The following is a 22,775-nucleotide window of genomic DNA, read 5'->3' as shown; positions in this document are numbered from 1 at the left end:
CTTCAACACCGCAAGGCTTGAAAAGAAATGGTAAAATAAGGTCTCACCTGCTCTTGCTGGTCTATGAAATTATAACAGGCCACCACAACGAAGTCGTTCCACCAGGCCAGACCGCCTGTCACGGTCATGTTCTGCTCCTTTGGGGGAACCAAACACAGACTATGGACTATTTCTGAGCTTATACCATCATTTCAGCAAGCATTTTTATTACAGCATGTACTGTATATCTTCTCAATGTACAGTACAATAGAAAGTAAACGTGGATATACAGTATTTTAGAGTTGTCAGTGTACGGATTGTATGGCAGTATAGACGATCTATCTCTATCCACTGAAAATGAGTCAATACAGAGTTATTTTCACTAGCCTACAGTCAAGCAGTGTTTGTGTCATGGTCTGCTTTAAGACTGCCAGCACTAAAGGAGCTGCGGTTCATTTAGGGGAAACATAAATTCCAACTTAAATGAGTAGCAAGATAATTGTGTCTTGCCTACAGTCAAGTATGGTGGTGATAGTGTCTTGGTCTGGGACTGTATGAGTGCTGCTGAACCCAGGGGAGCTGCGGTTCATTGAGGAGAAGCATGAATTCCAATATAAGTGAGGACACATCACAGTGAACATATTGGAATTGTGCTCAACGCGTTAATATTTAGTGTGAGCACCATTGTTATCTGGCACTGCCTTAATCCTCTTGGGCATGGAATTCGTCAGAGCTGCACAGGTTGTTACTGGAATCCTCTTCCACTTCTGTATGATGACATCACTGGTGGAGTCTGTATGATGACATCACTGGTGGAGGTTTGTCACCTTGCACTCCTCCACATTTCTTCCATCTGCTTGAGGATGCCTCACAGGTGTTCAACTAGGTTCTGGTCCAGAGACATACTTGGCCTCATTATCACCTCAGCAAGGTACTTGTCTTCTTGGAGGTGTGTTTGGGCTCCTTGGACACCAGTTTCCCATGTTTCACATCATCACATGTTGGAATTCATGTTTCCCATCGATGAAGCGCAAATCCGCAGTGCCAACAGCACTCACGCAGCCCCAGAATGTGACGCTACCACCGCCTAGCTTGATTGTAGATCTATCTTGCTACTCACTTGTGTTGCCAGCTGCTTGTTTTCATAGTAAATCTGTACTCCAATACAAGCCGTACTCTGACTACTCTAAAAGTATCCAAGTTTCATTTGTACAATATTATCCAGGGAAGATATACCGTAATAAATTTTTTTTCTGAAATCACTTTTGGGAAATGCTGTTGATTCCAAATCTGCACTCCTTCGACATACCTGAGTGATGTTTCCAAAGAGTTTCCACTTCCTTGTGAACAAGGAGTAGTGTGCAAAGCCTCGTCGTCCTGCTACAGCCATGCATTGCCCAGTTGTGTCGATGGCTGCAAACTACACACAAAAAAACACCATAACATTAAGTAAATAAAGACCATTTAAAGTGTATTTGCCGCAGCTTAAGACACTATGCCTTACCCGTATAGGCCAGTTGCTCTCTAGATATGTGCTATGAATCTGTAGTACAGAGTATAGCGAAAAACATACAATTAATTACAATGAATATTGACTCAAGAGAAGGAGCGTCACTAAATAACTTACCTGGACCACATGCCAGTGCTTGTGTCCTAGTAAAGTGCTGAGTCCCTGGGAGAGGGGGGAGTTGGGGTGGTGGTGGGGGTGCTGGTGGTGGTGCGGTGGGCTACCGTCGTGTGGGTGCAAGCGTGCGTGCTGTTGCTGCTGGGTCTCAGAGCTGCTGTGCGCCTGTGCCGGGTCGCCACAGGTCAGGTAAAGGCGGTCCTCGCCATGCAGCAACACCTGCTCCTGGTTACTCTGTGCAGAAAGAAACGGCTGTGTGTTAACTGGACAGTGAATGTATCATGTGTTGTTGGCTTACCGTGCAGGGATTGACGGTGAGGGCGCTCTTGATGAAATGAAATTGCAGGATGCCAGCCTGCAGGGAGAATTGGGGAGGTGACACAGTCTCCTCCTCTTGCTGCTGCTGCTGCTGCTTCCTCTTTATGCGTTTGGTAGGCAGCACCCACAAGTGGTAGCCCTCTGCACCCCAACTCTGCACCAGACATCTTTCAGTATGCCAAACAATCTAAATAAAGTACTGTACATACAAATGGCCAAAAGTACAAACCATAGAGCTGATTTTAAGGGGATCCTTTTTGGTGCCATCAGAGCGATACCTGCACAAGAAAACACAAATATGAAGTCTCCATGTGCATGTTTGACAAAAGAGAAGTCCAAGCAATCAACAATGTTCCACTCCTGTCCTTAAGGGGGCAGTAATATGCATTATAAAGTGACTGACTACCAAACAATTACAAGAAGTAGCTATGTTTGCTGGAAGCATCCATGCATGTTTGTGTTCATGTACGTCCACGCACGCAAAGTCTTCTCCGAGAGTGCAGATGAGCTGAGCTCCGAAGACGCTCCACAGTGACAGGCCGCCACACTCCCACGTAACCATGGCGACACTGTAGTCAGGAGACCAGCAGATGAGCTTGACTGGACCTGTCTTGTTGTAGATGTCTATGGTGACATGTTAAGATAAGTCCAAATTACATTGACGACTTCATTTTATGGCATTAAAAGGTCCCCTACTAAGCAAAAGTGACTAAGTAAAATGGGTCCCTCACATACAGTTGGTGCTTAAACAGTTGCTAGTCCCTAGCTAGAAGAACCTGCCCCATGTATGGATACCTGGGTAGTGTTTTGGGGTGAGCTCCAGCTTGTGCGAGAGCTGCATAGATCCGGTTGCGGTGTCAATCATGTAGACCAGCACAGAGCCGCTGTAAAGGGAGGTTGAATTAGTTCACATTTTGCAATATGAAAAGAAGTTGCACTGTATGTGCAGAAAATAATGGGCACATATAAACAAAACAATACATTATAGCAGAGAGAGAGAGAGAGAGAGCGATAGAGGGAGAGAGAGAGGGAGAGACGCCTGCCAAACTGGCAGATGTCCAGTACAGCGAGACAATTCTGACAAGCACACACTAGGGAGCCTGGGCAAACACAGGTCGACACACACTGGACACACACCGCATGCTCAACAATCACCCTCTGTGGCACACAAACAAGTTCCAACACTGCATTGTGATGCACACAAATGGCCGCCTACCTGGCGCATCCAAACGCCATCACTCTATACTTGTTGTTGACAGCCACGCAGGTGCCATCGCTCACATCTGCGGCCCACACGCCCTGCAGCTGCTGGACACACAGGAGTTTGGATTTAGCGATTTAATTCATTTTAAGCACAAATAAAAAACAAACCACACTGCTTAAGAACGGTTACTGAAGGGTGGATGAAACAATGGGACGACTGAGAAACAGGAAGTTAGTGTCTCGCAACAAATCTGCAAGTATTAGGAGTTGTCTTAAGAATGAAATCTTCTCCGAAGTGGGGAGGACACTGTTTTCTAACAAGACCACGTAATAGAGCGCAGATCTCCGCCAAGGTTGAGCAATATTATCAGACACGGGTATGGCACCAAATTCTGAGCCCCCATATATAAGCCTCCTAAAGGTCCCCCCACCACACCCTATTGAGAATAGTGTTGTTTTAAGTTTGAACTCACAGTATTGGATATGAAAAGGCAGGCCTATTAATGACCCCCAAAGTAGACGATAACACTACTATTAGCATTTCCTTCCAGCAGGTTACTTCAAAAAATTTGCTAAGCCTACTAGACAACAATATACAACCACATATGACTCACCAGTTATTCAGATTTTACTTCCAAACACATTTCAGTGTTACAACCCCGTATCTAAACACAACCATCAACAAAATTCCACATACTTCAAAGTACTATATACTACAAACTAACCTTTCTTTGCAAAAAAAAAAAAAAAAAAAACCCTCTTAGTAAGCATTTGGCTCCATACTTTTAGCTTTCTTTCTCTCTCCTGTCTCTCCTTTCTCTTCTGCCCGCGACTGGGCCGGATAAGCGGAAGAAAATGGAATGGAACACTATTTGCTTTGTCACCTATAATGCTTATATAGCTTATAGTACAATATACTCACGTACATTGGATTGGTTTTAGCATCTTGAAAGTGCACATCAAAATGTCCCCCACATGGTTACATTTTTCTATATGCTATATCAATATTTTTATTTGAGAATTGTATTTATTGAAAAATGACCTGCCAGTAGTTTGCAAAATAATAAGATAATTTTGGGATAAAAAAGTTGTTCCTATTTCACACAAAAACATTTTTTGAAGAGGGAAAAACAGACGCACATGCGCAGTTTGCAGTATTTGGCTTGGAAAAAAGGAAGAACGCGGAGGAGCAAACAGCGCTCCCGAGATTTTCCTCCCCCAGTAAAAAAACAGGATCTGAGGTCTGGACATATTTTGGATTTGCAAAGGATACCGAGAGGACAAGAATTAATGACAATCAATGTTCTACATTGTTTGATTTGTTGAACGCAAACAGTAAACAGTAAATTAGCAAAAATTACATTTCCAGTATAGTTCATGACGCCAGCCATGACGAACTAGCTCGCAGCTCAGCCTCATTCCCGGAAGTGACGTACCGGGGGTAGTATACTCAGCTACACAAACACAGCGGTCTACGAGACAGAGGATGTTTACAGTGATTATAGTAAAGATTTGAGTGATGTGTCAATAGTTTTCGAGGAGGACGAAACATTTGGAGATGAAATAGAGGACTTGCAGAACATGGACTTAAGCCTTAAAACATGGGGATGGAGATTAGTCGCCTTCAAAACACCGAATGGCAAGTTTACTCTGGAGTTAAATAAAACTTGAATATACTTAAGTGTGTGTATCAGCACTTTTTAAACATTCTAAGCACAATCAACAATACCGTGATAATAATGATAATCTTGGTCCCAATAACCGCGATATGAAATTTCCATATCGTTAAATCCCTAGCTACAACATCCAACAATTCTGTCTACGTCACATTAAGCATTTATCAAAATAACGTAACACTGTGCTTTTCTTATATCTGTGATCCGTCTGTTTGAAATAATACTTCTTTGCCCCAGCAATCGCACTGTCCGGGATCATCTCTCCAAAAATTGCTGCAATGTCAGAGCTGGAATTGAATGAATAGTGTGACTTGATGATTTTTGCTTCTTACACAGCTTGGCTTGGAAAAAATGCTGAACTTCCCTTCTGTTTGTGTGGCCTTGTAATGCTGTATTTTAATGAATTACGAGTTCAATGGCTGTTTGTGGTTCTTTGATGGTTGTCCAGCTACTTCCCTCTCCTGTGTATTTTGGAGCATAGCCCCCCCACATAAAATCTGTCATTCATCTCTGTCATTCTTTTATTGTCCTGCTGTCTCGATGGGGCCTTGCTTTTGTGCCTGACTGTTTATAGCTGACAAACCCATGTTGCCAACATCAAAAGGCATCCTGCAAAACTTGCAGTATGTACTGTGTATATCTGACACCACTCCTAGTCAGTCCCTGAACTGGGGAGGTCTTCCATCCACTCACTTTTGAATTTGGACTGTCCTGCTGACATTGCCACTCACTCCTGTAATAAGAGGAAAACACACATTTGAAACCGTCTATTACTGCCCGTCTATTTGTTGTTTAATCAACCAGTCAAGCCCTTTGAATTGCATTTAATTTGTTTAAAAGTTACAAAAAAGTCAAATTGACTGATTTAGTCATGGCAAATAACGTTCATTTATGCCAGTGGTTCTCAATTATTTTCTGTCATGCCCCCACTTGGGGACAGAAATGTTTTTGCGTCCCTTGCCCCCAATGTGAAGCACTATTGAGAAACTGATATCTATTTGAGAAGCACTGATTTATGCTAACAGTGGGAATAAGAAATACCAGTGTAATTTTAAGGGTGCCCCTCTTCCCTGTGGTCTCCGTGCACATTCTCTCTCTGCTCACAACTTCTTTTATTGGAAGTTAATGAGTTTAAGTCTTCAAGAAAAGCTGTTAATCTCTCTAATTTCTAAAAGGAATACTGAGTGAAACGTTACCCGTTGACAGCAATTACCTCAAGGCTACCACTCTACTGAAATCAGAGATATTTTGCTTCTCATTGCGTACAGACCTTTAGACCTCTCGACTGCTTGCCTGTCACTCAACGAACGACAGAGACCCTGTGGCCACGGGAGAGAAAAGCTTCACACTTGCATAGCAATATTAGCCACATTTTTTGACTGTGTTCGTTTTGGGGTCGGAAAAGTTGCTAAATTTAGCGACAAAGTCATTTGGAAGCACTGAATTGCAGAACTGCTCGAAGCAAAAATGCAAATTTGATTGGCTGGCAGCGTCATGTGGGGCGCTGTGCCAGCTAGAAGCAGAGAAGCGCTTGTCTTAATGCTGCACAGAAGATAAGGCGACAGCAGACATGGATGCACATAACTTAACTTTTGCCCACAAGGCAGGGTCGAGTATAAATAATTTTCTAGCATAACATTGTAGGACATTTGACCTTTCCTCCTCATTTTCCATGTTTTTCATGACTGGAAAATTTCAAAAAATCATTTTCCAAGATGGGTCGCACAGTGGTTTAGTGGTTAGCATGTTGGCCAACACAGTAACAGTCTGGAGATCGGGTTCGACCCCGGGCATTTCTTTGTGGTGTTTGCATGTTTTCCCCGTGTGTGCGTGGGTTTTCTCCGGGTACTCCGGTTTCCTCCCACATTCCAAAAACATGCATGTTAGGTTAATTGGCGACTCTAAATTGTCCATAGGTATGAATGTGAGTGTGAATGGTTGTTTGTCTATATGTGCCCTGCGATTGGCTGGCGACCAGTCCAGGGTGTACCCCGCCTGTCGCCCAAAGTCAGTTGGGATAGGCTCCAGCATACCCCCGCGACTCTAAAGAGGAGAAGCGGTATAGAAAATGGATGGATGGATTTTCCACGTTTTTTTGAGCAGTTTATTTTTCCTCCATGTGTACAAATGATCTTGATTTGTCTGTTTTCATATGGTAATTTACACTCTAATTCTTATTCTCTAATTTTGAGTATGTCTTGACTACAATAACAAAGCTTTTGTACATGCGTGATTCTAAAAAAAAAAAAATTAAATGGGTTTGTTACTTGGTGTGGTAGAATCCAAGTCAATACTTCCATGCTTTCATTTTGAATTTTATTTCTTAGCAATAATGTGTGCGTGTCAACACACAGGCTTCGTGTACCAGCATTCTTACATCCGCAGTGATGGTGCTGCTTAGGGGTGTGATGAAGCCCAGACGTCCATCACTCAGTACCGCAGCAAAGCCATCCAGTGTCTCACAGTACTCCATGCAGCGGATATGAACACCTTCCAGGTCCAAAGATGGTCCACCTACACATATACATATACAATGTTCAGGACAATGAGATGACATCTTCTTGGACATCTTCTTGGACACACAACGAGAAGGAAATATGTGCAGTTTGCCTCACCTCGAGCAGACTGGAGGTCTAGAGAGAAGGGTATGGTGGTGAGGCAGATGGCCTTGCGTCCATTGCCGCCAAGCCCGTCCCAGTGCAGCACGTGAAGGTAGCCGTCTGCAGTGCACACCAGCAGCTCCTCTTGGAGGGACTGTAGACTAGCATAAGCATGAAGAAATGCAGATCAATAAGGAGTAGAAAAGAGTGTTGGTGCCACACTATGCTGTATCTTCTATACAAAAGACCACAGTGTGCAAGCGTACAGCAGTTCATTGTCTGGGGAATTACAGCTAAAGATGACACATCAAGACCAAGAAAACTGTGCAGGGGAGGTAAATTCTCTTGGTTAAAATGTGAGAAAATAATCTAACACGCCCACTCAAAACCCACGCAAGCGAGCTGTCCACCTTGAACAATGGCTGAGCTATATAACGGCTGTCAAATGAAGACGGTGGATGACGAGGCTTTGGAGACAAACACAATGGGTGATGGGAGAGATGCAATGTAACAAACAAAGCTGCAAGAGGGATGAAGTGACAGTTCTCTGTCAGCACATAAAGAGGATGCAATGCAAAGGCAAACGTTGCATTTATATACTTACATGTACTGTACAGTACATGTCAGGTCACGTGTTCTTACATGTACTGTACATGTCAGGTCACGTGTTCTGGAATGTGGGCTGCTCAGATTACAAATTAACAAGACGAAGAACGTTGGTAAAATAGCCACAAGCTGCCTTCTTCTCATCTGACGGAACAGATGCTCTTGTTTTTAATCAGTAGCCCTGCTGGTGCATGCTTAACTACAGATTGGGGTTGCTTTTTTCCTGTTATTGCATCCACCACACAGGATGAAAACAGTACATGAGCACGCAGCATACAGTCTAGTGCATGGATCTTCAACTGGCGGCCCACGGACCGGAAGGACTTCAGACCACCCCGGGAGTTCAGTTCAAAACTTGGGAGCGACTACAATTTTTGCCGGAGGTCCTTTAAAAAAGCAGAGCTCTCCTTCCATATATAGCAGGGGTTACCAATCATCGGGCTGCGGCCCAGTATCGGTCCATGTGTGGGGCCGAATCGGTCAGAGGTGCACTTTCAGGAGAAATGACATTTTTTAAAGACATTTAAAAAAATAGCTTTGTAAATAATTACATAAAATTTTATTTAACTGCATAATAATTTTGGAAATAAAAGCTATTATTTTATTGGAAAAATAACGTATGCTTAATAAAGCCCATAAATGTCGTTTTGTTTCATTGTCTCACGCAGCATTTATTCACAGCGGTCCTTGAACACACCATAGTTGTGTGCTCGGAGACAAAGTGAAAGTTTCTCCAATGCTGCCAGGCTGCTACGAATGCTTTTTTCTTCTATCACCTCATTGTTGTTCCCAAATGCTGGCGCTAGGTGTGAAAGCATAAAGCAGCCTACCTGGTGATGGGGGCCTCCAGATCAACAGGCTTCTTTATCTCGAGTGACAAAGCGGGGGCACACTGCTCCTCCTTATAACCCGGGGTTACCTTCACACGAGGGCTCCCCCTGTTCAAACACATATGATAAGAATAAAATGCAAGAATGGATATGTCCCTACGTGCCCACATCTGTCAGCTGGTATGTCATTTAGGAATGTGAAACAAGAATGATTGTTTCGTGGCTCTCTTTTGTGTTAATATTTGTGACAAGCTCCTGGAGGCACTTACTTTGGGTAGACTGGTTCGTAGAGGTACTTGTCATCTCCGCTGCCCAGCACAGAGAACAGGAGGATGTAGCCTTTGGCAGTCTGGGGAAACACGGAAAGAAGTTGACTTTCTTCTTCTTGTGGTAAAAGTCAATTATTGTTTCAGGCTTCTCAAAGTGCTTCTGATACATTTGCTTGTAATTGAGTATGGAGTGTAGTGTTTTCCTTCAACTTTGCACATACATGTGCTGTCCCATTTTCTGCAGCTCATTCGACACGTCTAAAATCTATAAACATGGGGGCCATCTGGAAATACGAGCCTTGGTTCAGATTTTATCACTATTTAGAGGTATGTCACATGCTCGTTGCATCTTCAGTTATGACTGATAACATGCAGCATAGCACAAATCCTGTGTATGATATGCACGAGAGGACACGCTCCAGTGCTGACCACTCACAAACTCACTTTGTATAATGTCAAAACACACCCTTTAAATGACTTTTGTGCCACCACCCATTTGAAAGACATTTGAGCATACAGTACAGGCCAACAGTTTGGACACACACACACACACACAATACAAGCCCATGGTCCCAAACCCATTAATAAGGCAAGAAATTCCACTAAGTAACCCTGACAAGGCAAACCTGTGATGTGAAAACCATTTCAGGTGACTACCTCATGAAGTTCATAGAGAGAACACCAAGGGTTTGCATGTTTGCTATCATAAAAAAATGACAAGACATAAAATGCATGTCTAAAATATAAGACATATTTACAGTTATTTCACACTTTTTTGTTAAGTACATTATTCCACGTGTTCATTCATAGTTGAGAATCTACAATACAAACTCACGAAAATAAAGAAAACGTATTGAATGCGAAAGTGTGTCCAAACTTTTGGCCTGCACTGTACATGTAATACAGATATCCTCAAAGTTTTATAATCACTAGACAAATGGTCAATGACTCATGGGATACTGGTCGCAAAGACGTTTTGCTTGATGCGGCCATGTTATGCTACCAATCTTGCTCAAATTTTACAGACGTGCTTGTAAGTCTCCTAAATATGTGAACCAGATTGTGTCATCTAAACAACCTGAAGGTACAGTGGATGTTTTGTAAAGGGTGTGTAAGAAATTTCAAGTCAATAGGATTTAACAACAGCAAATGGTGAACCCCACTTTTAGATATTGAGACCCAATTAATCAGATGTTGTCCACTTCAATAGATAAATGACGCACCTCAAATAGACGTGTCCTGTTTTGCAAGCCTCATGAATTACAAGGGTTGCCACGACGTGCCTGTAATAGCCGTTAATACAGATGCCTTAACCACAAATTGCCCGCAAAGCAAACATGGCATCTGTAAAGCTAAAGTTACCACCGTGCTATACTGTAATAGCTACTTTTCGAACAGCATTTGCTGAAGAAAAAAAAAAAAAAAAAAGTCAAAAGAAAGAAAAGAAAGAAAGAATAGTTGGGAGAGCTCAGGTATTTATTTTACGATACCGTAACTGCTTTGTTACAAAGCTGTCCTCCGTGAAGTGGTAAACCTGTAGCTTTTTTCCTGCGATTTCCTGCATGACAGTACTTGTTGGTAGAAGACCAGAACATTACCACAGCCAAGATAAAAACCAGAAGCTTGAACCAGAGGACCACAGCCAACTGAGTTCTGCTGAAGCAATCAATGGCCTACAAAGCAAGTGGTGAGTTACAGTACAAATAGTCAATCAAACTTCCTTCTATACGCCACAAGACGATCTCACATGCCAAGGACAGGCCTGAAAAGGTGATTGTATGACCAACGAGGTTGTTTTTTTTAACCCAATTGCGTCAACTAATCAGAAACTGAACCCTCAGCAAGTGGTTTTGTGGTTCTTTCCAATAATTATGTAAAAGCTGCATTGTGAGCTTCCTCTCAGTCATAAAATCTTATAAGCCACCAGTGTGACGGGGCTGACACGATGCAGGGAAGCATCCAAAAAAGCAATCCCTCTATTTTTATTATAGGAAAGACTGTTGTGGAACTGCTGACTGTATATATGACAGGAATGGGCTGCTGTTTTTCAGAATTGACTGCGAGCTATCTGGTATTTCAGGCTTTACTGCAAAACAGCTAGCCAAAGATCTAAAGCATACGTGGCAGCAATGCTTTGCTGTTTTTAGGAATTCACAGGACTGCAATCTATTTGTGGCATGTGTGGGTTGTGGGGGAAGGGGAGTGGGAATCAACGTAATGACGTAATCGCCAAATATGCATAGTTGGTCATTCACATTTGCAAAAAGTGAGTAAAAAGCATACAAATCAAACCAAACAAATCTGGAACTACAAATGCACTTTTTTCTGTTGCTTTTTTTGTCATTGTTTTTAATGTCACAAACAAAAATGATGGGGGCATGGGGTAGGGGCAGCACTCACTGCTTGCTGGGAAGAGCGATTTGTTCTTTCATGTCAGAGTCGCCTACTCTTCACTAGATTTGCTGCTGATCGATTTTTTGAAAAGACTATCACAAGGAGTCTGATTACTCACTAAATATAGCAAGATATAAGTTGGTAACACAGTCCCCTTCTGCTCTGTCCTCTTATGAGCAAGGGTGAAAGCGGCAAATCTATTTGTGGCGGTCCAAATGTACTTGTATTTATGGCGGGCTGCCACAAATAAATTAAAAGGAAAATAAAGGAAACACTGGCATAAACATTTGTCAAAGGTCCCATATATGACAGGAGCCCTCTGCAGAATTTACTGCAAAAATGCTAGCCAAAGATCTATACGACAGCAGTGCTTTCTCTTCTACTGTATGTATATAAGAGGTGTGTTATACTGTTTTTAAACAATGTACTGCATAAACACTGGTCAAGGATCCTCTACATCAGTGGTTCCAAAACTTTTCACAGTCGTGTACCACCCTTCAGACATTTGACTTGCAGCCGTGTACCCCCTACTCCTGCACACTAAAAAAAACATAAAACTTATAAATCTAAAGAAATATTGAACATGATAAATTGGTTAATTAATTTGATAGTAATTCTGGTTCAAAAATGTGTATTTTGCGTCATCAAATTTTGCCAAGAGTTACATGAGCACTGTTAAATAGATAAGTATTCTTCTTTGTTTTATTGTTTTATTTCAGCCGGATGTGGGGATCCTTACGTTTGAATGGGCTAAACTTGAGCTCCGTAGCCCCTTGAGCTGTGACATCATACCAGTAAGACATTCTGCAAGGACGCACGTCACCATACTGTTTTCTGTGTAATCATCACAAGAGTTTTAAGCAATTTTTGGTAAGTTTTTGGAGAGAATGCCAAGACTTTATGTCGAGCGAGAGTGCAGTAATGGCACGGCTCACGGTGTTAGTCTTTTTCATTGGCCGAAAGACGAAAAAGTTGCGAAGAACTGGACAAAATTTGTCAGGAACTAGCGTGTGAAAAGGGCCATCAAAGTTGGTTGTTGTTGTGCTTGCCGCATTTCAACGATAATTACTTTGAGGAAGTTTGCAGTGTTGCCACAGAGCTGGGATACAAGCCAAGATTGAAGCCTCCAGCTGTGCCTCGCATAAAATATGTTTCCAGAAAAAAATCCTGTTTGGGATAACCTTTACCAGATTTGTCCTGTGGGCGCCAGTTAAATGGTGTTGCGTTAAAATCTAACAGCTAAGATAGGGACCATCAACAGTCTCGGCAAGCGAGCCGCCTATTTGCGGCCTCCCAACTGTTATTCCTTCACTTTGTATTTCGTTTGGGTCAGCGCACGTTTGGCGGTTCTCGTCTCCATGCCAATGATACACAGACAGCTTGTTACTGAGTTCACTGCTGTGTGCCCTTTTCTACTTTGACTTTCGTTTTTGGAGCAGTTGGCATATTGACACATCGTCAGCTGTCGGAGCCTTGGATTGTACAAAAATGTCATGTTCCAAGTTCGATGCTAGAAGAAAAGTGGACGGTGAAAATCGGTAACAAAGAAGAACATTTGCATTCATTCTCCCTCCAACGAGCACAAGACTCGTGCTTAAAATCTGTCAAACTGCTTTGTGCAACAAAGCATCGTATTTTTTCAGACACTTCCTCAGTATTCAGAGGTAAGAACAATAACAAATAAATGCACTGAAGTCATCATATCAAGCTGCAAGATATTCTATTCTTGTCACATTTATGACACAACAAGAAATAGCTCGCTCCGGTGCGTCACTTATATATTATATATTATATAACAATAACAATTCTTATCGTTACAGAAGTGATGGTCACAATGTGAAGGCAAACAAAGAAAGGAAATGACAGCTAAAATTAAGCAAATTTCCCTCTCTACCGAAGTAGTGGCTGGTGATCAGGGTTGCCAAGTCCTGGAAAAATAAGGGTCACCTTTTGTTGGCAGGTCAAACCGACCCGGCTGTAATTATTTTGCCTTTATTTGTGTGAAACAAATTATGTGCTATTTGACACAAATTTTAATTTAATTTGATGCATAATGCAAAATGAATTGTTAAAAAAAAAATTTAAATACAAAAGAACACAATTATCAGAATAAAATAATAATTTCAATATCTTTCTTACAGAAATCTGTCCTGCGTAACTCAAAATTCAGGGGCTATCCACACGGAAACGTTTTCAGGTCAAAACGGCAAAGTTTTTTTATCATGTCCTGTCTTTTTTTAAATCATGTCCTGTCTTAGCCCCTGATAAAGGTGTGGGAAGTTTCCCCCACCTCTTGGACCAGAAAGGGGCCACGGAAGCAACTTGCAAAAATCTGATTTGTGACAGGTCCTGACAAAAAAGTAAAAAATCCCTTTGAAAAAAGATGTTGTATGACATTTGGGGTCCTGCCAGAATCCCAAAAAAGGGTACGAGAAGGTTTCTTCACCTCCTGGAACACCAATGTTCCACGTAAGCAGCATGAAAAAAATTTATTTTGTGTTTTTGCTGTTTTGCCAGATTAAATACAAAAACAAACATGAGATGCCCCTTTCTTTAGTGGCCTCGGTGCATTCACACATGCAGATTAACTCAAGACAGGAAGCGCTCGTCATTGTCTGCCGAGGACCCATTCAGGACACACAGAGGGGAGTCTTGACAGTCTTTCTTAAAGCTATAAAATAACCCGCAAGATGCCAGGCACCTTAATCTTCCTTTGCTTTTATGCCATCTGCCTTTTTATAATGCAATGCTGCATTGACAAGGCCACATTAAGTGCTGACCTAATCCTGTGAAATGCAGAAGCGACTTGGGACTTGCAAGCAGCAGAATCACCGAAAGCGCCAAGTCAGCATTGAAAAGTGATGGCACACTGAGTCTCCTTCTGCATGTTTGAACAGGCTCCGGAGGTCAACAACGCGCATGCCTTTGCGGACATTCAAAGTCATAACCTTAAGTTAAGTATAGGAAGGCTTTGCTGAAGGGGGACAACCAGTCAAACAGGAGACGAGACAGTGGCTGCCATGCACATGTTAAATAACACCAGGGTGCAATTGAGTGCAAACGCTGCAGGATTACACACTGTCAATTGTATCACATCATTGAGGCAACACATACTGTAATATATGGCTTTTCAACTAAATTGTGCGTTTCGGAACGCTATGTATGTGTATGTATGTACTTTATTTATCCCACAGCGGGGAAATTTACTTAAGGACCTTCTTCCTTCTATTTTATTAGTATTTTGTATATAATGTCAATGTAAGGCTCTGTCATACCTTAAACTCACCACTTACAAAAGGCACGTCAAAGGCCCTCTATATGACAGGACAGGCACTTTGCTGTTTTTAAAGACGTGCTGCAAAAAAGGTCAGTCAAAGATCCTCTATATGGCAAGAGTGCTCTGGTGATTTTAGTCATTGTTGCAAAAATGTCAGTCGCTCTCAAGTTTTGAACTAAACTCGCTTTTTTGTCATCTATGGGCCTGATTTGGTGCTGCTGTAGTACAGTGTCATTCAGAACTTTTTTGGTGTAATAATCTTATTTTTGTTTCCTTTTATGCACAACAGAACTGCAAAATTCAAACTGTACGGCTCTTGAGGAACTTTGAATGCAACCCAAAATTACAAGAAAAACCTCAACATGAGTTCAACAAGAATTAGTGATCACATTTTCTTTGGCTTTTTGCGTGTGTGATGACAAGTCAAAGAAGAAAATGGTAATACTACAACAGAAATAAACAAGGAATTTCTCATACAAAGCACAGGTTTATAGTTTAAGTGAACTACAGTCGTCCCTCGCTACATTGGATTCAAACATCACTCCCTCACTCTATGTGGTTTCTCAAACAATAAAAATAAATAAATAGATTGCTGTTTCGTGGTTGTCTACGGCCTGTTATTAGTAGTCAAAAAACATGCGTAAGCATCAGCAAATTGTACATATTTTTTGTGCAAAATTAGGCATTTTCAAGCATAAAAATGGTTAAATGCAATAAAATACAAATACAATCTAAGCCATTACAGGGATAATTTTTTTTTTTTTTTTTTTTTTTTACATGAAGTTGTATGACATCCCCATCAGCAGGGTAGTACATCAACGATGACTTATCCCCCCCTGGAACCAATTAACCGCCATAAACAAAGGATTGCTGTACATAACTTCCTAACTTCTTTTTGCACTTTTTGCACACACAGACAATTAACTGCTGAATGTCCAACTTGTGGGAGGGACTGATTATATTTAATTTTCTTTTGGAAACCATTAGACAAATCCTGAAGTGACACTTACCTTTAATTTATAATCCGTACATGGCTAAAATTACTATAATACACGCACCTCTGTATGTGAAAACAGCAAATTCCCGGTCGGTGAGAAAATCCTTAGTGAAAAAAAATGTTCCAGAGTGCCTGTGCATAATAAACTGTATAATAACACAGAGGGGACCATTTGGGCCAAGAAACCGGATGTGAAGCCACTATATAAAAGTACTACATCGCTTCTTGACCCCTACTACATAAACATATGTTCACATATGGACTAATCAATACAAATATACGACCATATGAGCAGTCTTAGCAAGGGGTTTAATGGGGGGATTACATTCGCCTTAAGGTCTTCACAGGGTGTGAACAGCCAAACATCTGTGAAACATCTGGTCGGGAACACCAGGACTAGAGTTAAAAGTTCACTTTTTAATTAAACAACAATGTAAAAAGGAAAATAGTATTCACTACTGTATCCTGTTCAGAATCAGCCTTGGAATAATCAAAAGTTTTGTCTATGAGCATGTTCCATGAGGGCACAGTGACTTAAGTGCCTTTCAAGCACCAAAACAATCCCATAAGTCCATCCTTGAATGTTTGTGGCAATTTGGAATTACCTTGGGGCGTTCCCTGATATGCACACAATAATAGCGAGGCGAGGCGAGTGATATTTTTAACTCCTACTGCCGCCGCTGCTCCCTGTTGTTTTTGGCTGGGCCCAGGAGGAACTGGGGCCGACCTTCTTCCTCAGACACATTCACGACACTCATTCGTGTGTATTTTAGCCCACAAGTATGAAAACAAAAAAAAGTTGGGGGCACGAGGCAGACCCAGAGCAGGACACCAAGAGATGCCAAGCTATGATGTCATTAAGATATAAACAACAGAACATGAGTGACATTCCAATGGAGCATACAGGACTTAAGCGTAGTGTGTCCTCTTTAAACACCTGATGATGGGTTTTGGTATGCAAAAAAACATACACAACCTGTTTGAAACTGAAAATGCAAATATCCATGAGAGCATTTTACAACACACTGCACATCTAGGCCGAATGAATCTGATGATGCATGAACACGCCAAACTGAACCACAGATGAAAAACATCTACACCAACCACCAACCTCACGTACTGATTAAAATTATTTTGAAAGATAACATGCCCATTGACAACTATACAAATTCCTACAAGTGATGTCTTTTTATAAGTTGCCTTGTTGTCTTTTGCATTCCTGATTATTTCGTCTTAGTCAGCAATTCTGCAAAGGTCGTGTTTGTTGCCTTGCATTACATCACTACATCGTAAGGATCAGCAGACAACATAGTAGATAAGGAGCACAAGTCATTGATGCATTCACATAAAGCATCAAGGGTCTGTCTGATCAATAACCCAAACTAATGTAAGTTCACAATATTGTATGTATTCACCAGCTACCACTGCACCTTAAAAGGTCCCCAACTATGCCTACTATTATACAATTTGGGGTCCTGCCAGAACAATGAGGGTGTGGGAGGTTTCCCCCTACCTCCTGGACCACAAGTGTGCCACGGAAGCAACATGAAAACAATTATTTTGCACTAGGTCTGCTGCACGAAATGCCCCAAAATAGAGTATTATGACGGGTGTGGCCAAACACAGCTCAATTAGCATTAGAGCTATAGACCTACAAAAAGGTGTGTTCCTAGTAAGGCTTACTAAAAGCACTTTTCAACAGTCTAAATTCCAGCATCAAGGCGGGACTTAATATGACTAACAATACAGTAACTTTATTATAGTTTTTAACCATGTAAGTGGGGATGCACAGTGTCTCACATTCCAGACAATATAACCCACTGAACTTGTGGCTAGGATCAGACAAACCACTGTTAAACGCCTCTGAACTTTCAGACAGAGGCGATCATGCTTTAATGGGCCAACAACAGCGTATAACAAACTCTACAGGTTAAATGCCTCATTGTAGAGCTTTCACAGACATTTATGACGGTCCTTCTTTGCTTTTATTTGTGCATGTTGTTCTTTTGGACTGCCTGCTCTGCATAAAACACCACAAAGATTTCAAGTCAAAACATATTGTAGTGTTGTTGTGTGCACTTACCGCCACGGCGATCATGGAGTCATCGGGTTTCCATTCCGCCTTCTGGTAGAAGCCAAACTGTGCCACTGCCTTGGCAGACTCAATGTAGCTCACAATCAAAACACTGGGCTGCGGAGGAAGAAAATAATTGCTTTAAAACACATCCATGACTGGATGGAACAAAAAACATTAGCAAATGTTGTAAACACAACTATATGAACATTCACAAATATTTCAGGGTCATTAAGTATAAACTGGAGTAATGTCTGGAGTCTACGTAGTATATAACACCTGCACAGTGAACTTGACGTCCTACAGTCCGCTCCCACTACCAGTTGAATGAGTGCACACAGTCACATCAAAATTATATATTGTCTTTCCTGATGTGCTGCCATTCATTTAGGCCGCATTCACACTTGTGGTTTAAATTGGAACAGACCAAAAACCAAAATAAAAAAACAAAGATACATTGGAAACACTTTGGTTTGTTTAGCATTCAGACCAGTATTTGTGTCATGGGACCAAATGCTGCACAGCGTCTTACACCTAGGTGCACGATCATATACTGTCCAGGGGGCACTTACGCTTTCCGTCTTTTTGTTCAGTTTTTTTGTTTCGTCAGCATCGATTATTGACATTTATGAATCGATTAATAATCGTCAATGTCTGCATCGCAATGCATCTAAGAATCGATTATTTAAGCATTTAAAATATACTTTAAAAGGGCAGCTTTCGTGAAATATTACTGTAATATGTCACGAGTACATGTATATGGGTTGGGTCATGTAATTCTTGCCTCTTCATCCTGCCGCCGTTCGGCTGTAGCGTTTTTGTATCCTTGTTAAAACTTATTGCTCCTGTCATCGTATTTTCCTCACACGGTTAGTGTTTTCTGTTTTTTTCTATTGTTTATTAATGTAACTCACACAGGGCAATGAAGAGCTTCATGCTGTGTCTCCTTCCTTCTTTCTGCTATGGCGGATCGCTCTGTGCTATGAGGCATTCAGGTGCGCTCGTAAGTCTGAGTGTTAGACACTAATTGTTTTTCATTTTTATTCACGTACCCCACCAAGGGAAACGAGGGTCTACAGTCAATCAGGAGGTGCAGACAGAAGAGAGAATAGAGACACCGCTGCCTGTGCTAAGGCACAGAACTACAACATTCAACTTCCCACAATGCAGTTCTTCTGAAAGGGCTAGGCTTGGCCAGTAACAGTGTTCATACACTTAAAAAAAAAAAAAAAAAAAAAAGCAGTAAAATTGCACTGAAATAAATCTGCAAAACAGCAAGTCCGCGAAAGGTGAACCGCGATGGAGTAAGAGAACATCATGTAATTTACATGATAACATTCCAAAACAAAATGCCATCTGCTGGGTTGAATATGTAACTATTTTTATATTCTGCGATTTTTACCATCTTATAGTTGAAAAAAAGCTTCTAAAATATACTTTTAAAAAGCAACGTCTCATTCAAACAGGGAAAAAGCAGCAACACAGTCTTACATATCTACTCTTATTCGTCATTTACATTTACATGCTTTTTGCGGTCATTTGAACACTGGTCCATGTCTTTGGTTCGTGTCACGTTTGAGCTCAAGTGAACCAAATCACACCAGATTTCACTTGCAAGCGGACCGAGAACCATCTGTCAAGCAGTCCACGTGTTCGGTGCACACCAGATTCTGATGATCACGTTGAAACTTGATCAAACTAACAGTACAAAAAGAGCAAACGTGAAAGAGTTCTTTAAACCGCACCAAACATGTCAAGTGTGACCGCCCCCCTAATGACAAGCTTTAGCATGATGGTCCTTCAATGAAGCAACAGAGATTTGGTGCAGACCAAGGGCAAAGAAATCTCCAGCTGTGTAACATGAGACTGTTAGCAGAGAAGGCTCCTTCTTTGGTTTCTGTGTTGCATGATTAATACATTATAATGTCACCTGCGCAGGTAGAGCTGATTCATTCCTATTTTACAGTGCGACAATAAAGTTATATTGCCCTGCTTGAAGCCAAAAATAATGCACTTCTTGAACAGCGTTGCACTACTTCTCATAGCACACGCTATTGCAACGACCGCCTTATGGCCGCATGTGTGAGAATAGAACACGACTAAGCTACTGTGCAACATGGATTAGTAATAACACCCTGAATGAACTGACTGTGGGCTGAGCCTGTGGTGCTGGCTCAGGTTCAGGAGTAAAGGGGATTGAAAAACAAGAGACTTGAGGGAGAACGACACTGGCTATAAAGCGGGAGCAAAAAACAATGGTAATTAAAGTAAAAATGGAAGTTGTTAAGGCAAACTGCTGTAATGTGCATGCCAGTACTTGGCGATGTTGGCCTGCTCTCATCTTATTTTAGGGTGTTTTACCGGATTACCAGGAAATCCGGTACACACCTTTAGGGAACTGGCAACCACAGAGTGGTGTGAAAAAGTGTTTGCGCCCTTCCTGATTTCTTTTTTTTTTTTTTTTTGTACGTTTGTCACACTTAAATGTTTCAGATCAAACAAATTTAAATAATAGTCAATGACAACACAACAACGGAGACGTTTTCAGGTCAAATAATTTCGACGGCCTCAATATACTGCCATGTGCACGCATGTCTGTTTTCCTCGTCTACCGCCTCCAAACAGGCAGGAAGAGGATACAGTCTGTGCATTGCTTTCAGCACCTTGGCACGTTTGTTCCACAGAACAACAGCATGAAGAGAGTGAACCCTTTTGTCAGTCATACAGTCTCTTTGTCTCCGTGGGTGGAGGCAGGGCCAGTAGCATACACACACAGTGCAGAAGAGTGTAATGTAGTTGAAATTGTATTGGTACATTTCAAGATATTGTCATAGATTTTTTCATTCTACTTTTCTTTTTAAAGTCTCGTCCTTGTAGACCCAATCTAGTATATTCTCTCATCTCGTGAACAAAGTGGCTCGTGACCCCTAGTCTCTGCTGGCTACAACGTTATTAAACAATGGATTTAACAGATGTGCGAGTTACATCTGTGGAGAGGAACAGACGCTGCAGAGAGAAGATTCTTGGTACTTTGACGCCTAGTTGATAACTGGCAAGGCCAGAGAAGCAAAACACCGGCACATCCTGTGTGTGGCGAAACTTCAGGAAATAAACAGTGACCCTGATCCATTGTTGAAGGTACTGAACGACTCGCTACAATAAACAATGCGCTCAGAGGCGCTGTCCTACAATTACTTTTTTCCCCACTTCGGAGCTTCACTAGTCATCAACTAACAATATCCACCATTTTTATTTGTCAGTTTTACAGAATACTGCTTGCAAGAGTATACATGGAAACAATAAAACTGTCATGTTCAAAATAGTCCATTTGGATTCCCATTTTAAACAACTCGACTGTAAAAAAACAAAAAACAAACCAAAAACAACGGGACGAGCATGTTTTATGCAACATTGTAACTGTAAAGAGACGTTAACCAGCGTATACTCAAACTAAAGTAAGTAACAAATACTCAGACAAGACAAACATAATGGATAAGTAAAAGGAAGGCTTCACTGAACTCGCATTACACTCATGGCATTTTATAGGTATTAGTCAAATGAATGAAGATTTGCAATAATTTGTAAATAATTCTATTTCTCATATCGGGCCCTATGAAATCCATTTTATTTTTTCCCAAATTTGACTTTTCCATTTTAATTTTTAAAAATCCCTTTTCATTACCTTTTACACCTACTTTACCAGCATAGAATGTGTACTTTTGTGACAGTGAACAAAGTGTCCTTACATTTATTGATGCAATTCATCACTGGATAATTTGCCCAGTATTTCATAAACGGATGTGGGTTCACAAACTTGTCTAAAGGGATGTCAGCCTTTGCACATTGCTACCAAATCCTCAACCAAGAGTATTGCCCGTGCTTGTGGTTTAGGAGACGTAGTCACCAATGCAATTCCAATTGCTTTATTAATGTAAGATACTATTTATGAGGCCCTTATTTTGTTTACACAATTACAGTACGTGGCAAAGAGCACTCTTATTTTGAAGAGCGGAAGTGTGTTGTGTGTATTGACAATATCTGTTGACGGTTGAGACGAGCTGAGAGCAAGAATAAACATGCCTCTCGTCCTTATTTCACTCAGAACGGTGCCAGCGGTCATCGTAAAACGCTGGCTTGCATTAACAAGCGGTAAAACACAACACGGTATAAACACATTCATACAGCCTGAGTCGCGCGCACACACACAGCCGCACTAGCATGCTCTACTGAACTAAGCTAACCTCGCTAGTTTCCATTCACACTCCTTTTGACAACTTTTGCCGGTGTTTCAGGTAGCCATTTCGACATATTTTGTGATGACATTCTTCCACGATTTAGTGGTCCTCCGGGGAAATACAGTATTTGCCCACAGAAATGTTCCTTCTCCTCACGATGACAGCATTTCATCCGCAATATGTCAATTTCTGCAAGATTCCATAGGCGATTCCGTTTTTATTGGCCAACTCCGCAATTCCGTCCTTGATTCCGTTAACATTGAAAACATAGGGCCTTACTCATATTGTATTGAGCAGCCTGATGTGTTCCTGTGCTCCATTTACGATTCTATGGTTATCATCACTCTTTTCCTCTTTGTCATTACTGGTAAAAACAGCTCAATTGTCCAAACTTTAACAGATGTTTTGGACAACTGTATAGATGATGTTTTAAGTAACATTTTAATATTCCTACCTGCCATAAAAGTGTAAAGATTTGTTAATTATAATATAACAAACCTAACAGTACGAATCCTCCCACTTCGAAGACGTCAGACAGATCGTAATGGGAAGGAAACATGGAAGTGGCACTGTAGCCTAGTGGTGCTTAGGTATTGAACTGATGGGTATTTATGATATTTAATCTATATTTTGCTTATACTGTACTGAGCAATTTCCTGTTCTCTGGCTATAACGACAGTTCACTGAGTCTCA

At 41.3% G+C, this 22,775-nt stretch overlaps 1 protein-coding gene across 4 annotated transcripts in view; it reads right to left on the bottom strand.

Moving 5' to 3' along the window:
• The window catches only part of ric1 (RIC1 homolog, RAB6A GEF complex partner 1), a 33,597-nt gene that overhangs the window by 9,112 nt on the left and 1,710 nt on the right, over window positions 1-22,775 (bottom strand). The window contains exons 2-15 of one of the 4 annotated variants that reach the window (XM_054756673.1): window positions 17,857-17,964; window positions 9,106-9,185; window positions 8,837-8,944; window positions 7,416-7,561; window positions 7,166-7,314; window positions 3,138-3,229; window positions 2,717-2,805; window positions 2,401-2,545; window positions 2,151-2,199; window positions 1,902-2,075; window positions 1,607-1,837; window positions 1,484-1,522; window positions 1,289-1,399; window positions 48-137 (exon numbers count right to left, since the gene is read on the bottom strand). In XM_054756673.1, the coding sequence (XP_054612648.1) occupies window positions 48-137; window positions 1,289-1,399; window positions 1,484-1,522; window positions 1,607-1,837; window positions 1,902-2,075; window positions 2,151-2,199; window positions 2,401-2,545; window positions 2,717-2,805; window positions 3,138-3,229; window positions 7,166-7,314; window positions 7,416-7,561; window positions 8,837-8,944; window positions 9,106-9,185; window positions 17,857-17,964 (1,611 nt within the window). The remainder of the gene's footprint in view (window positions 1-47; window positions 138-1,288; window positions 1,400-1,483; window positions 1,523-1,606; window positions 1,838-1,901; window positions 2,076-2,150; window positions 2,200-2,400; window positions 2,546-2,716; window positions 2,806-3,137; window positions 3,230-7,165; window positions 7,315-7,415; window positions 7,562-8,836; window positions 8,945-9,105; window positions 9,186-17,856; window positions 17,965-22,775) is intronic. The other 3 variants (XM_054756674.1, XM_054756676.1, XM_054756675.1) reach the window with 3 other exon arrangements.

The sequence above is a fragment of the Dunckerocampus dactyliophorus genome, chromosome 17, assembly GCF_027744805.1.
Source record: "Dunckerocampus dactyliophorus isolate RoL2022-P2 chromosome 17, RoL_Ddac_1.1, whole genome shotgun sequence".
Taxonomy (NCBI): domain Eukaryota; kingdom Metazoa; phylum Chordata; class Actinopteri; order Syngnathiformes; family Syngnathidae; genus Dunckerocampus; species Dunckerocampus dactyliophorus.
The sequence above is the reverse complement of the archived record's forward strand: the minus strand, read 5'-3'. Positions and strand labels throughout refer to the sequence as shown.